A 15102-nucleotide genomic window follows, 5' to 3' on the forward strand; every position below is an offset into this window, starting at 1 on the left:
CGGGGTGGGAGTGGGGCCGGGGGAGTGAAGGGACCCCTACTGCCAGGGGAGCAGCTCACTGACCCGGGACTCTCAGGGAGGGAGTCCCCTGGCTCTTGGAGGTGGCTCCAAGGATTGAGAATTCGGGGGCTGGGAAGGGAGGCTTTATTTTCCCTCTCCCTTTTCCTGAAGGGTGCCCCACCTTCGGCAGCCCCATTCAGAACCCCACCCCCAGCACACTCTGTGGGGGGTCCCCCCAGCAGCTTGTCTCTCTTGGAAGGTCCCCTTCCTGAGCCGCACCCATCTGCTCCTCCACCAAAGGAGGTCCTATTGGGATACATCCAGGTGTGCCCCACACCTGGAGGGCCCTCACGCTGCATCCAACCCCCGCACAAAGCCTCAAATGGGCCAAAGCCTCCCCATACCTATGCCCACCCCCAAAATCCCTCGCTGCGCCTCCTGCCCTGCGGGAGGTCAATGCCCACCCAGGTGAGCCCTACACCTGGTCTGGCCGCCCCCCGCCGCCAGAGGCCACCCTTCCACGAAGACTCTTCTCCCGTTTGGCTGCTGCTGCCGGGGGAGTCCTGCCCAGCGCCCCCACCCCGGCACCCACCTCCTTCTTGACGGTGCGTAGCAGCCTCTGTCGGGTCTCCGCCTCTGTGGGACAAGAAGCGAGAGCCGCGGGTCAGCCGAGGGAGTGTGCGGGGGCCGGGCGCTGCCCTCCCGCCGCCCTCGTGTCCCGCGGCCTCTTACCCGCGGGGGCCGAGGCCATGGCTCCGAGTGCTGCGTCCCGAGTCCCAGGAGGCGGTGGCGGTGGCGGTGGCGGTGGCGGCGGCGGCGGTGGTGGCGGCAGTAGCTCCTCCGGCCTGCCTCGGCGCTGCTGCTGCTGCTGCTGCTGCTGCTGCAGCCGCGGAGGGGCGGGGCCGAGCGCTGAGTGACGGCCGGAGGGCGCCCGACGTCAGGACCCGAGGCGGCCGCCCCACCCCTCCGGAAAGACCCGGCGCGGCGGGGCAGCCGGGTCTCCTGCGCCAGGAGCCTTCGCGCCAAGCACGCACGCTCCCTCCCGCGCACCCAGCGCCCGAGCCTCTCAGGCTCCCCCACCTTCCACGCCAGCGCCCGCGTCCCTCCCTCTTCCCTAGGGCGGGGAAGGAAAGCGTTCTTCCTGAACCTTCCTCTGTGGGCCAGGCTCCAGGAAGTCACAGGAAATGGTGGGGCTACTACCGATAGTCTCCAAGCCTCAGTTTTCTCATCTTTAAAATGGGTATAATGTGGTATAAAATGGGCATCATGGGTCTCAGAACGATCTGAGCCTTAAGTGCGATATTGATGTGAAGCCCTTAATACAGACCCAGGGGGAAAGGCCAGCGAGCATAAATGCTTGCCACTGTTACTGTTATTATTATTTATTATTATTGAGAATCTTCCAGCTGGGCACGGTGGCTCACGCCTGTAATCCCAACACTTTGGGATGCCAAGGCGGGCAGATCACTTGAGGTCAGGAGTTCGAGACCAGCCTGGCCAACATAGTGAAACCCCGTCTCTACAAAAATACAAAAATTAGCCGGACATGATGGCGAGGTGCCTGTAATCCCAGCTACCGGGGAGGCTAAGGCAGGAGAATCGCTTGAACCCGGGAAGCGGAGGTTACAGTGATCCAACATGGCGCCATTGCACTCCAGCCTGAGCGACAGAGTGAGACTCCGTCTCAAAAAATAAAAAAATACAAATACAAAAATTAGCCAGGCATGGTGGCGTGCCTCTGTAATCCCAGCTACTCAGGAGGCTGAGGCACGAGAATTGCTTGAACCCTGGAGGCAGAGGTGGCAGTGAGCCAAGATTGCGCCACCACACTCCAGCCTGGGCAACAAGAGTGAAACTCCATCTCAAAAAAAAAAAAAAAAAAAAAAAGAGTCTTCTAAGATACACTGGACACTGGTTATCCATCCAGGAGAGGCCGGGACTTAAGTGGCTCCCTCCCCGACATGGAGGTCACTGGAGGAGTGGGGTTTTCCCAGGAGTCTGGCCCCAACAGGAGGCACTTGTCAGCCAGCATCTCTGGGGCTGAGCAAGCAGTGGGCTCTGTGGGAAAAGCCTTGTTCCATCAAGAGCCCCTGGTCACCCCAAGTTCCTAACTGTATCCACCCAGAATGCAACTCAGGTCAATATTTATTGAGCATCTGCTCTGTGCCAAGTGACTGTGCTATAGATTTCTAAGTGAGCAAAACAGACACAGAGCTCTGCCCTCATGGAGTTTAGGAGACAGACAACAAAATATATAAGAAAAGGACAGGCCATGCTGGAAAGTTCTGGAGAAAAATTACGTAGGCAAAGGGAACAGGGAGGGCCCAGACCCCTGGGGATCGTATTCTGAAGCAGGGTAGTTGAGGGAGGCCCCACTGAGCAGGTGACATTTAAGCAAAGAGGAAAAGGAGTAGGCCATGGGGATTTCTGGAGGAAGAGTAGTTGAGTCAAGGGAACAGCAAATGCAAAGGTCCTGAGGAGGGAGTGTGTCCAGTTAAACAGTGACAAATAGCACAGATGCCTGTGGGGCTGGAGTGCTGTGAACAATGGGGACAGTGGTGGGATGTTGGCCAGAGAGGTGCAGGGCCAAGATCCGGAATGACTTTGATGGTGACATTAAGGATTTGCAATGCCTTTTAGGGTCCCCCAGTATTCAGGCCTTCCTTCAGAAGGACTAGGGGGCAGCTTAGAGTGCCTCTCCCTGCAGCAGTGGATCCAGAGCCCCGTTTTTTCCATTGGTCAGTGTCAGGGGTCTCTGGCCGTAAGCCACAGAAGCTGACTTTGGCTTCCTCAGGCAAAAGGAAATAAACTGGAAAGATAATGTGTGATCCCAGAGCCCATGGGAGCCTGGAGAACTGGGAAACGGGATGAAATCAAGGTGGCTCTGGAAGGCCAGAAAGGGGAATCTTGGGAATATTTGCCTGGCAAGGACAGTGTGGTTAGGGCACTGCTGCTCTGTTAAAGAGAATGCCATTCATTTAAGGTTTTCATCCTATGGAGGGAGCACCTGATTGTCCTGACCTGGGACACAAGCCTGCCCCTTGGCTTGGGGAGAGGTGTCTTAATCACAAACCCCTGCTCCACAGTCTCCAGCAAGTCCCCCAGGAGAATGGGAAATGGTTGCTTGGCAGCAAAAATAATCATATATTGCGCACCTACTATGTGCCAGGCACTGCGCTAAGGGCTTTGGGTTTTGCTCACATGATCTTATTGACCCTCCTTCCACCTATGATCTTTATGTCATTGACAAAGCCAAGCCCGGCGGGGGTTTCATCCCTGTTAGTTTAACAAGTGAGTGGCAGCCAGGATTCTGACCTGAGGGCCAAAGTGATTGATCCACTAGTTCCTCTCCTTGGCTTCACCCCTAAGTTAACTGGGGTACTTTAGGAAGGTGGTAGGGTGCAGGCCAGGTGCGGTGGCTCACGCTTGTAATCCCAGCACTTTGGGAGGCCAAGGCGGGCGGATCATGAGGTCAGGAGATCGAGACCACGGTGAAACCCCGTCTCTACTAAAAATACAAAAAATTAGCCGGGCATGGTGGCGGGCGCCTGTAGTCCCAGCTACTCGGAGAGGCTGAGGCAGGAGAATGGCGTGAACCCGGGAGGCAGAGCTTGCAGTGAGTTGAGATCGCGCCACTGCACTCCAGCCTGGGTGACAGAGCGAGACTCCGTCTCAAAAAAAAAAAAAAAAAAAAAGGAAGGTGGTAGGGTGCCTAAGCCTCACTCTAGGGAATCATTTTTCAAAACCCACATTTTTGCTTTTCCTGTCAAGCACAAAGCCTGGGAAATTGACCTGTGCCGGTCCTTGAAAACCTGGAGCTTTTCCTCCAAGATAAAGGACTCCATGGTGTTTGGTGCAATCGCAACTGGCAGGAGGGCATGTTTGACCTGCATGCAACTCAGGTCAACAGATATTTATTGAACACCTACTGTGTGCCAGCCAGGTGACTGTGCTAGATACTTCTTTTTTTTTTTTTTTTTTTTTTTGTTTTGTTTTGAGACGGAGTCTTGCTCTGTCCCCTGAGCTGGAGTGCAGTGGCGGGATCTCGGCTCACTGCAAGCTCCGCCTCCCGGGTTCACGCCATTCTCCTGCCTCAGCCTCTCCGAGTAGCTGGGACTACAGGCGCCCGCCAACACGCCCGGCTAATTTCTTGTATTTTTAGTAGAGACGGGGTTTCATCGTGTTAGCCAGGATGGTCTCGATCTCCTGACCTCGTGATCCGCCCGCCTCGGCCTCCCAAAGTGCTGGGATTACAGGCTTGAGCCACCGCGCCCGGCCTGTGCTAGATACTTCTAAGTGAACAAGACAGGCAAAAAGCTCTGCCCTCGTGGAGCTTAGGAGGCAGACAATAAAATAAGCAAATAATAAATAGAGTATGTTGGAAAGTTCTGGAGGAAAATAAGGTAGGTAGGGGAGACAGGGAGGGCCCAGACCGGTGGGGATTTTATTATGAAACAGAGTGGTTGAGGGAGGACCCACTGAGCCGGTGACATTGGAGCCCTAAATTCCGTGGGACCAGGGATTGCTGCCTGCTGCAGTTGGAACACTCACCACTAGGGGCACCATCACCTAAGATCAGCTTGGGAAGAATTGCACTCTCCCTATGGCCAGAATAGGAAAATTTACCTGGGTCCCAAAGCCTCCCCGTGTCTGAGAATCCCATTACCTGGCCCATGACACCTCACACCCTTAGCGCTGACCAGTGGTGCAGCAGCTGGAACCAGTTAAGAGAAGCCTCTTTCTCCGGCAATGTTTCTTCAGCGCCCTCAACTGGGAAAGCTCAGCTCTGTGATGAGCGTAAATGAGAAATGCTGAGACAGTCCAGGCTAGGCCGGAGGCGGAGGCTCACGCCTGTAATCCCAGCACTTTGGGAGGCCGAGGCGGGTGGATCGCCTGAGGTCAGGAGTTCGAGACCAGCCTGGCCAACATGGTGAAACCCCCATCTCTACTAAAAATACTAAAATTAGCTGGACGTGGTGGCAGGCGCCTGTAATCCCAGCTACTTGGGAAGCTGAGGGAGGAGAATCGCTTGAACCTGGGAGGCAGAGGTTGCAGTGAGCTGAGATCGTGCCATTGCACTCCAGCCTGGGTGACAAGAGCAAGACTTCGTCTCAAAAAAAAAAAAAAAAAAAATGTCCAGGCTATTGTGGAGGAGCAAACATTTAAGAATGAATTTGGAGCTGAGAAGCAACAAATACATTGATAGCTGGCACAATGCATAACGTCACAGCTCATAAAAAAATGATCATCATAACAGCTACAATGTGTTGAGAACTTAGCGTGTCTGACACTGTGCTGTGAACTTCACACATTATCTCATTAAATTCACCCTCAACCCGTAAAGAAGTTTCCTCCCATTATTTGCATTTTGTGTTTTGTTTGTTTGTTTTTTGAGACAGAGTCTCGCTCTGTTGCCCAGGCTGGAGTGCAGTGGCACGATCTCGGCTCACTGCAACTTCTGCCTCCTGGATTCAAGCAATTCTCCACCTCAGCTTCCCCAGTAGCTGGGATTACAGGGGCCCGCCCCCACCACACCTGATTAATTTTTGTATTTTTTAGTAGAGACAGGGTTTCACCATGTTGGCCAGGCTGGTCTCGAACTCCTGACCTCTGGTGATCTGTCTACCTCGGCTTCCCAAAGTGCTGGGATCACAGGCATGAACCACTGCGCCCGGCCCATTTTCTGCATTTTATAGTGGAGGCTTAGAGAAGTTAAACAGCTTAACCGGCCAGGCACAGTGGCTCATGCCTGTAATCCCAGCACTTTGGGAGGCTGAGGTAAGCGGATCACGAAGTCAGGAGTTCGAGACCAGTCCGACCAACATAGTGAAACCCTGTCTCTACTAAAAATACAAAAAAAAATTAGCCGGGCCTGGTGGTGTGTGCCTGTAATCCCAGCTACTCGGGAGGCTGAGGCAGGAGAATTATGTGAACCCGGGAGGCAGAGGTTGCAGTGAGCTCAGCTTGCGCCACTGCACTCCAGTCTGGGCGAAAGAACGAGACTCCGTCTCAAAAAAAAAAAAAGAAAAAAAAAAAAACAGATTAACCAAGACATGCAGCTGGAAAGTAAGAGAGGCTAGATTCAGGCCGAGGCACTCTTGACTCTCTTACTATACAGAGAAATCTTGAATAATGTTGTGTTGCATGCCCTATGCAACAGATACTCCTTGTTGCTGCGATGGTGAATTTTATCTGTCAACTTGCTTGGACCAGGGGGTGCTCAGACATTTGCTCAAAGGTTATTCTGGGCGTGACTGTGAGGGTGTTTGTAGATAAGATTAATGTTTGAATCCATCGACTGAGTAAAGCAGATTGCCGTCTCTGATGTGGGCAAGCCTCATTCAATCAGTTGAAGATCTGAATGGAACAAAAAGGCAGAACAAGAGGAAACTCCTCCTGCCTGACTGTTTGAGCTGGGACATCTTTTCCCACCTTCTGGCTCAAATTGAAACCTCAGCTCTTCCTGGGCCTCGGGCCTTCGGACTCAGACTAAAACTGCACCATCAGCCCTCCTGGGCCTCCAGTTTGCTGACTGCAAATCCTGGGACTTCTCAGCTTGCATAATTTTATAAGCCAAGTTCTTATAATAAATCTTAAATCTCCTTATATACGTATACATGCATACATATACAAGTGTGCATATATGTACATGTGTGTATATATGTACACATATGTACATCTTGTTGGTTCTGTTTCTCTGGAGAACACTGACTAATACTGTTGTCACCTCAATATTCATTTCCCTCCCCCTCTTTTTAATGAAACTGAATTTGCCCAGGTATCCACCTCTACACATTGGCCACTGCCTTGGAAGACCTCATTCCTCTTCCCATCTAGGTAGGTCCTGATTGGACTAAGTCAACCATGGTGCTCCTGCAATTCGCAATTGCAAAAATATGGAACCAGCCCAAACGTCCATCAATGAGTGGATAAAGAAAATATAATATATATACCACAGAATACTACTCAGCCATAAAAAGGAATGAAATAATGCCATTGCAGCAACCTGGATGGAGTTGGAGACCATTATTCTAAGAGAAGTAATTCAGGAATGGGAAAGTAAACTTTTTTTTTTTTTGAGATGGAGTCGCATTCTGTCACCCAGGCTGGAGTGCAGTGGCGCGATCTCGGCTCACCGCAACCTCCACCTCCCGGGTTCAAGTGATTCTCCTGTCTCAGCCTCCGGAATACCTATAATTTTTTTTGTATTTTTAGTAGAGACGGGGTTTCACCATGTTGGCCAGGCTGGTCTCGAACTTCTGACCTCAGGTGATCCACTTGCCTTGGCCTCCCAAAATGCTGGGATTACAGACGTGAGCCACCACGCCCAGTCTTTTTTTCTTTTTCTTTCTTTTTTTTTTTGAGATGGAGTCTCGCTCTGTCACCCAGGCTGGAGTGCAGTGGCGCAATCTCGGCTCACTGCAAGCTCCGCCTCCTGGGTTCACGCCATTCTCCTGTCTCAGCCTCTCCGAGTAGCTGGGACTACAGGTGCCCGCCACCACGCCCGGCTAATTTTTTATATTTTTAGTAGAGACGGGGTTTCACCGTGGTCTCGATCTCCTGACCTCGTGATCCGCCCGCCTCGGCCTCCCAAAGTGCTGGGATTACAAGCGTGAGCCACCGCGCCAGGCCGTCTTTCTTTCTTTTTTTTTTTTTTTTGAGATGTAGTCTCACTCTGTCACCAGGCTGGAGTGCAGTGGCACAATCTCAGCTCACTGCAACCTCCGCCTCCCGGGTTCAAGTGATTCCCCTGTGTCAGCCTCCCTAGTAGCTGGAACTGCAGGTGCACACCACCACACCCAGCTAATTTTTGTATTTTTAGTAGAGATGGAGTTTCACCATTTTGGCCAGGATGGTCTCGATCTCTTGACCTCATGATCTGCCTGCCTCAGCCTCCTAAAGTGCTGGGATTACAGGTGTGAGCCACCGCACCCGGTCGGGAAACTAAGCATTCTATGTTCTCACTTGTAAGTGGGAGCTAAGCTATAAGGACACAAAAGTACAAAAAATTAGCTGGGCATCGTGGTGCGCGCCTGTAGTCCCAGCTACTTGGGAGGTTGAGGCAGGAGAATCGCTTGAACCCGGGAGGCGGAGGTTGTAGTGAGCCAAGATTGCATCACTGCACTCGGGCCTCGGCGACAGAGCGCCGATTTCATCACACACACACACACACACACACACACACACACACACACACTCAAGAAAGAAAAAAGAAAGAAAAATATTGACCTACTTTTTCACTGAAAAATGAACATTTGGCCGGGTGCAGTGGCTCACGCCTGTAATTCCAGCACTTTAGGAGGCCGAGGTGGGCGGATCATGAGGTCAGGAAATCAAGACCATCCTGGCTAACACGGTGAAACCCCGTCTCTTCTAAAAATACAAAAAAATTAGCCAGGCCTGGTGGCGGGCACCCGTAGTCTCAGCTACTCGGGAGGCTGAGGCAGGACAATGGCATGAACCTGGTAGGTGCACAGAGCAAGACTCCGTCTCAAAAAAAAAAAAAAAGAACATTTATGTCAGCCAGTTGGCCGGGAGCGGTGGCTCACGCCTGTAATCCCAACACTTTTGAAGAATGAGGCGGGTAGATCACCTGAGGTTAGGAATTTGAGACCAGCCTGGCCAACATGGTGAAACCTCGTCTCTACTAAAAATACAAAAATTAGCCAGGAGTGATGGCAGGCACCTGTATCCCAGCTACTCAGGAGGCTGAGGCACAAGAATCACTTGAACCTAGAAGGCGGAGGTTACAGTCAGCTGAGATCATGCCACTGCATTCCAGCCTAGGCAGCAGAGTGAGGCTTTGTCTAAAAAAAAAAAGAACATTTATGTCAATAAATATAGATCTAAAGCATTCATTTTCATATCTGAAAAAGGATGTCATAAGTATGGGTGCTTCATAATTTATAGTCTTCTATTATTGAGCATTTTGATTGATTCCACTTTTGCTATCGTGAACACCTTTGTAATTGAAGAGAACCCTTAATTACTTCCATAGGATATAATTTCAAAGGTTGAAACTGTTTAAAACTGTAACGGGTAGAGTAAATGGTGATGCAGTGAAGTATGTTATTGGTTCGTTTGGGGCTCAGACATCACTGCAAATGTGAATAGAGATGCCTCGTTTTGAAATTGCACACCACTATCCATTAACATCTATGGACATGGCTGGGAGAGAATGGAGGGGCGTGGATGGTGAGGGCCTGAAGGAGGGCAGGTGTACCCACCTCCCTGTATTGGCTGTGCCCTCAGGCTGTTTATCCTTCTGATTTCCAAAGATATTAAAACATTTTCGTAGGCCCTTGAAATTATTGTCAGCCCCAGGCATACTGTGTCTAATGAATAAGTCACCCCACGGATTGATTTGCTGGCTGATTGAGAGCATCACCGACCCAGGCTCTTTGTATTTTACTCCATCATTCTTGGTTTGTGGCTTGATGCCTCATGGCCTCAAAATGGCTGCCACAAGTTGAGATCTCATATGCAATATCGGTGCAGAAAGAAAAGGATGGTATTAGTTGCATCTGTTTCTTTCTTTCTTTTTTTTTTTTTGAGACGGAGTCTTGCTCTGTCGCCCAGGCTGGAGTGCAGTGGCACCATCTCTGCTCACTGCAAGCTCCGCCTCCCAGGTTCACGCCATTCTCCTGCTTCAGCCTCCCCAGTAGCTGGGACTACAGGCGCCCACCACCACACCTGGCTAATTTTTTTCTATTTTTAGTAGAGACGGGGTTTCACCGTGTTAGCCAGGATGGTTTCGATCTTCTGACCTCGTGATCCACCCACCTCGGCCTCCCAGAGTGTTGGGATTACAGGCGTGAGCCACTCCGCCGGCCAGCCTTGATCACTTTTTTTGCAAGGGATGCTGGATAATTGAGCATCTGCTAAAGAAACCAGATGACCCTGATAAGATTTAACCAGTCATGGTTGAGCAGGTAGGGTGGGCCACCACTACGTAAAACACAGAAATGGAAGTTTAGGGAGTATTCCAGGCCCAGAACTTCATCCATTAGCATTGGCTCTCATGGGGCTCTTGCTGGTGATGTATGAGCATCAGACATCGCCTGGGTCCCTGATGGGAGCCAGCACAGAAAAAAATCAACATTGCAGATGGTGAGTGGTGAGTGACACCACAGTAAGTTTATGAATTTCTTTTCCAGGGCCTCCTAGGTATGGAGCAAGGAGCATTTTACAGGATGGGATGGTGATGCTGTGTGAGCATGTGAAGGAAAGAACTCATTGGTAGGTGAATGATGTAAATGTGATTTCACAGATTGCCAGAACCTGGTAATATCCAGTCATGGTGAGTAGAATCTGTGGGCCCTGAGAGTGTGGGAACTCTGGAGCCAAGGAATGAAGGTGGGAGGCTCCAGGGGAATTTTTAGAGAAAGACTGGTGGTTCCTTTTGATGAGCAGCCCTGGTGAGCAGCGGGTTGATGAGTGAAATGATTTCACTGTAACAAATTTCCAAGTCTAAAATCGAGGATGTAAAGGAACCCTGCTTTCTCCCCATAAATAGACAATCTCAACTTTTCTCTGCTTGATTTTCACTTAGTGCTGGATTTTTTTTTTCTACTTTCTCCCAGATGAGTTTCATTCATTCATTCATTCATTTTTTCAGTGTTTTGTTTGAGAGCCCACAATGTGCCAAGCATGGGGGACAGAGTATGGATAAGTGACATGATATTGTTTCCTGCATGGAGCTCACATTTGAGCTAGGGGGAAGAGAGAGGCAATAGTAAAGTGATCACATCAGCAAAATACCAGATTGTGGTCAATGTGATCAATAAAGCATGTGAGCTGGGTGGTGTGATAGTCAGTGTCCACGGGGTGAGGATGCTGAGAAGGTAACGTTAAGCCTGAGACGTGACAGATGGGAAGAAGCCAGTCAGGCTCGTGGAACTATTTGGGGAGGTGAGAGCATGACTGAGTTATGAATGGAGAGGGCAGCAGCGAGGCTGAGAGTTGGAGGAAGATCATTTTAGGTGCATGCAAGGGAAAACAGGTACAAAGTCCCCAAGGTGGGGATGAGCATGCCTAGACAAAGAAGAGAAAAGGTGCAGTCATATATATATACATATATTCATATATTATATATTCATATATATACTTATATATAGTTATATATATTTATATAGTTATGTTTATATTTATATAGTTATATATATATTTATATAGTTATATATATATATTTTTTTGAGATGGAGTCTCATTCTGTCGCCAGGCTGGAGTGCAGTGGCACGATCTTGGCTCACTGCAACCTCCGTCTCCAGGGTTCAAGCGATTCTTCTGCCTCAGCCCCCCGAGTAGCTGGGATTACAGGGGTGCACCACCACGCCTGGTTAATTTTTGTATTTTTAGTAGAGACAGGGCTTCACCATGTTGGCCAGGCTGGTCTCGAACTCCTGACCTCAGGTGATCCACCCGCCTCAGCCTCCCAAAGTGCTGGGATTACAGGTGTGAGCCACAGCGCCCGGCAAGTATGCAGTTATGACCGGAGTGCGGTGAGCACTTAAGGCCCCTTCAGCCCTTAACTCTGTAAAGGTAACCAGAAGAGTCTTGATTTCCTTCCTACACTCTTAGCCCAAATCTATCCATCAGCAACCCTTTTTAATTTATTATAGCAATATTCATATAAAATTCACCATTTTAAGCATTTTAAAGTGGACAAATCAGTGACATTCAGTACATTCAAGTATTGTGCAACTATCACCACTACATAGTTCCATAATACTTTCGTTACCCCAGAAGGAAACCTCATGCCCATTAAATAGTCACTCTCATTGCCCCTGACTGCCATTAATCTGCTTTCTGTCTCTATGAGTTTACCTAGTATGGACTTTCCATATAAGGGGAACCATACAATACAACCTTTTGGATCTGGCTTCTTTCACTTAGCATAATGTCTTTGAAGTTCATACATGTTGTACCATTTATCAATACTTCACTCCCTTTTTTTTTTTCTGAGACGGAGTCTTGCACTGTTGCCCAGACTGGAGTGCAATGGCGCGATCTCAGCTCACTGCAAGCTCTGCCACCCGGGTTCACGCCATTCTCCTGCCTCAGCCTCCCCAGTAGCTGGGAGTACAGGCACCTGCCACCATGCCCGGCTAATTTTTTGTATTTTTTTTTTTTTTTTTTTTTGAGACGGAGTCTCGCTCTGTCACCCAGGCTGGAGTGCAGTGGCGCAATCTCGGCTCACTGCAAGCTCCGCCTCCCGGGTTCACGCCATTCTCCTGCCTCAGCCTCTCCGAGTAGCTGGGACTACAGGCGCCCGCCACCACGCCCGGCTAATTTTTTGTATTTTTAGTAGAGACGGGGTTTCACCATGGTCTCGATCTCCTGACCTCATGATCCGCCCGCCTCGGCCTCCCAAAGTGCTGGGATTACAAGCGTGAGCCACCGCGCCCGGCAATTTTTTGTATTTTTAGTAGAGATGAGGTTTCACCGTGTTAGTCAGGATGGTCTTGATCTCCTGACCTCGTGATCCGCCCGCCTTGGCCTCCCAAAGTGCTGGGATTACAGGCGTGAGCCACCGCGCCCGGCAGTACTTCACTCCTTTTTATGGCTCAATAATATTCCCTTGTATGGCTAGACCACATTTTCTTTTTTTTTTTGAGACAGAGTCTTGCTCTGTCGCCCAGGCTGGAGTGCAGTGGCGCAATCTCGGCTCACTGCAAGCTCCACCTCCCGGGTTCACGCCATTCTCCTGCCTCAGTCTCTCCGAGTAGCTGGGACTACAGGCGCTCGCCACCATGCCCGGCTAATTTTTTGTATTTTTAGTAGAGACGGGGTTTCACCATGTTAGCCAGGATGATCTCAATCTCCTGACCTCGTGATCCACCCGATTCAGCCTCCTAAAGTGCTGGGATTACAGGCGTGAGCCACCGCGCCCGGCCTAGACCACATTTTCTTTATCCATTCCTCAGCTCATGGACATTTGGAGACAGTTTCCACCTTTTGGCTGATGTGAATGGTGCAGCCATGAATATTTGTGTACTGGGTTTTGTGTCTACAAATATTTTCATTTTCATTCTCATGGGTATATACCTAGAAGTGGAATTGCTGGGTAATATCGTAAATTTATTTATTTATTTATTTATTTATTTATTTATTTATTTATTGAGACGGAGTCTCGCTCTCGCCCAGGCTGCAGTGTAGTGGCGTGATCTCGGCTCACTGCAACTTTCACCTCCTGGCTTCAAGTGATTCTTATGCCTCAGCCTCCCAAGTAGCTGGGATTACAGGCGTCCGCCACCACACCCAGCTAATTTTTGTATTTTTAGTAGAGATAGGGTTTCACCATGTTGACCAGGCTGGTCTCGAACTTCTGACCTCAGGTGATCCACCCATCTTGGCCTCCCAAAGTGCTGGGATTGCAGGTGTGGGCCACTGCACCTGGCCTGTAATTTTTTTTTTTTTTTTTTTTGAGACAGAGGCTTGCTCTGTCGCCCAGACTGGAGTGCAGTGGCATGATCTCAGCTCACTGCAAGCTCCACTTCCCCGGTTCACGCCATTCTCCTGCCTCAGCCTCCCAAGTAGCTGGGACTACAGGCACCAGCCACCACACCCGGCTAATTTTGTGAATTTTTTAGTAGAGATGGGGTTTCACCGTGTTAGCCAGGATGGTCTCGATCTCCAGACCTCATGATCCACCCACCCACCTCGGCCTCCCAAAGTGCTGGGATTACAGGCGTGAGCCAGCGTGCCCGGCCCCGGCCTATAATTTTATGTTTAACGTTTTAGGAACCTTCAAACTCCCATAGTGACTACACCATTTTGTACTCCTAGCAGCAATGTATGGGGATTTCAATTTTTGCATATCTTTGCCAAAACTTTTAAAATTTATTATTATTATAGTCATCCTAGTGGGTGTGAAGTGATACCTCGTTGTCATTTTGGTTTGCATTTCCCTATGAGTAACGTATTGAACATCTTTTCACAGGCTGAGAGCCATTTGTGTATCTTCTTTGGAGAAACATCTATGTAAGTCCTTTGCCCGTTTTTAAATGGGTTGTTTGTCTTTTTGTCATTGAGCTGTACAAATTCCTTATGTGTTCTGGATACTAGACCCTTATTACATATGTAATTCATAAATATTATTTTCTTTCATTATTATTATTATTTTTTGAGATGGAGTCTCGCTCTGTCACTCAGGCTGGAGTGCAGTGGCGCAATCTCGGCTCACTGCAAGCTCCGCCTCCTGGGTTCACACCATTCTCCTGCCTCAGCCTCCCAAGTAGCTGGGAATATGGGCACCCGCCACCATACCCGGCTAATTTTTTTGTATTTTTAGTAGAGACGGGGTTTCACCATGTGAGCCAGCATGGTCTCCATCTCCTGACCTCGTGATCTGCCTGCCTCAGCCTCCCAAAGTGCTGGGATTACAGGCATGAGCCACTGCGCCTGGCCTGTGCTGTGGATTCCTTAAGAGTTTTTATATTTAAGGTTGTATTTCAGGCCGGGTGCTGTGGCTCATGCCTGTAATCCCAGCACTTTGGGAGGCTGAGGCGGGTGGATCACCTGAGGTCAGGAGTTCAAGACCAGCCTGGCCAACACGGTCTCTACTAAAAACACAAAAATTAGCCGGGCGTGGTGGTGGGTGCCTGTAATCCCAGCTACTCTGGAGGGTGAGGCTAGAGAATTGCTTGAACCCAGGAGGCAGAGGTTGCAGTGAGCTGAGATTGCACCACTGCACTCCAGCCTGGGCAACAGAGCGAGACTCCATCTCAAAACAAAATAAAACAAAACAACAACAAAAATAAGGTTGTATTTCTATATGTGTGAATGTACATAGTTTTACTTCTTTCTTTCCAACTTGGATGCCTTTTGCTTCTTTTTAATATAAGGCCGGGCACGGTGGCTCACTATTGTAATCCCAGCACTTTGGGAGGCTGAGGCGGGCGGATCACGAGGTCAGGAGATCGAGACCACGGTGAAACCCCGTCTCTACTAAAAATACAAAAAAATTAGCTGGGCATGGTGACGGGCGCCTGTAGTCCCAGCTACTCGGAGAGGCTGAGGCAGGAGAATGGCGTGAACCTGGGAGGCGGAGCTTGCAGTGAGCCGAGATTGCACCACTGCACTCCAGCCTCGGCGACACAG

The 15102-nt window shown here is 49.8% G+C and overlaps 3 protein-coding genes across 4 annotated transcripts in view; 2 read left to right on the forward strand and 1 right to left on the reverse strand.

The window, feature by feature from the left end:
* SGSM1 (small G protein signaling modulator 1) overlaps positions 1 to 917 on the reverse strand; it is a 121768-nt gene extending 120851 nt beyond the window's left edge. The window contains exons 1-2 of one of the 2 annotated variants that reach the window (XM_032139561.2): positions 733 to 916; positions 593 to 636 (exon numbers count right to left, since the gene is read on the reverse strand). In XM_032139561.2, coding sequence (XP_031995452.1) covers positions 593 to 636; positions 733 to 751 — 63 coding nt within the window. In that variant the 5' untranslated portion in view covers positions 752 to 916. Of the gene's footprint in view, positions 1 to 592; positions 637 to 732 lie in introns of both variants that reach the window. The other variant, XM_032139562.2, reaches the window with a different exon arrangement.
* Positions 1 to 15102, forward strand: part of CRYBB2 (crystallin beta B2) — a 679427-nt gene that overhangs the window by 425338 nt on the left and 238987 nt on the right. The gene's annotated exons all lie outside the window — the stretch shown is intronic.
* Positions 10177 to 15102, forward strand: part of PIWIL3 (piwi like RNA-mediated gene silencing 3) — a 107730-nt gene continuing 102804 nt past the window's right edge. Inside the window, exon 1 of the mRNA XM_032139563.2 lies at positions 10177 to 10239. Within this exon, the coding sequence (XP_031995454.2) occupies positions 10199 to 10239 (41 nt within the window). The 5' untranslated portion in view covers positions 10177 to 10198. The remainder of the gene's footprint in view (positions 10240 to 15102) is intronic.

This window comes from Hylobates moloch, unplaced genomic scaffold, assembly GCF_009828535.3.
Source record: "Hylobates moloch isolate HMO894 unplaced genomic scaffold, HMol_V3 SCAFFOLD_19, whole genome shotgun sequence".
Lineage (NCBI taxonomy): Eukaryota > Metazoa > Chordata > Mammalia > Primates > Hylobatidae > Hylobates > Hylobates moloch.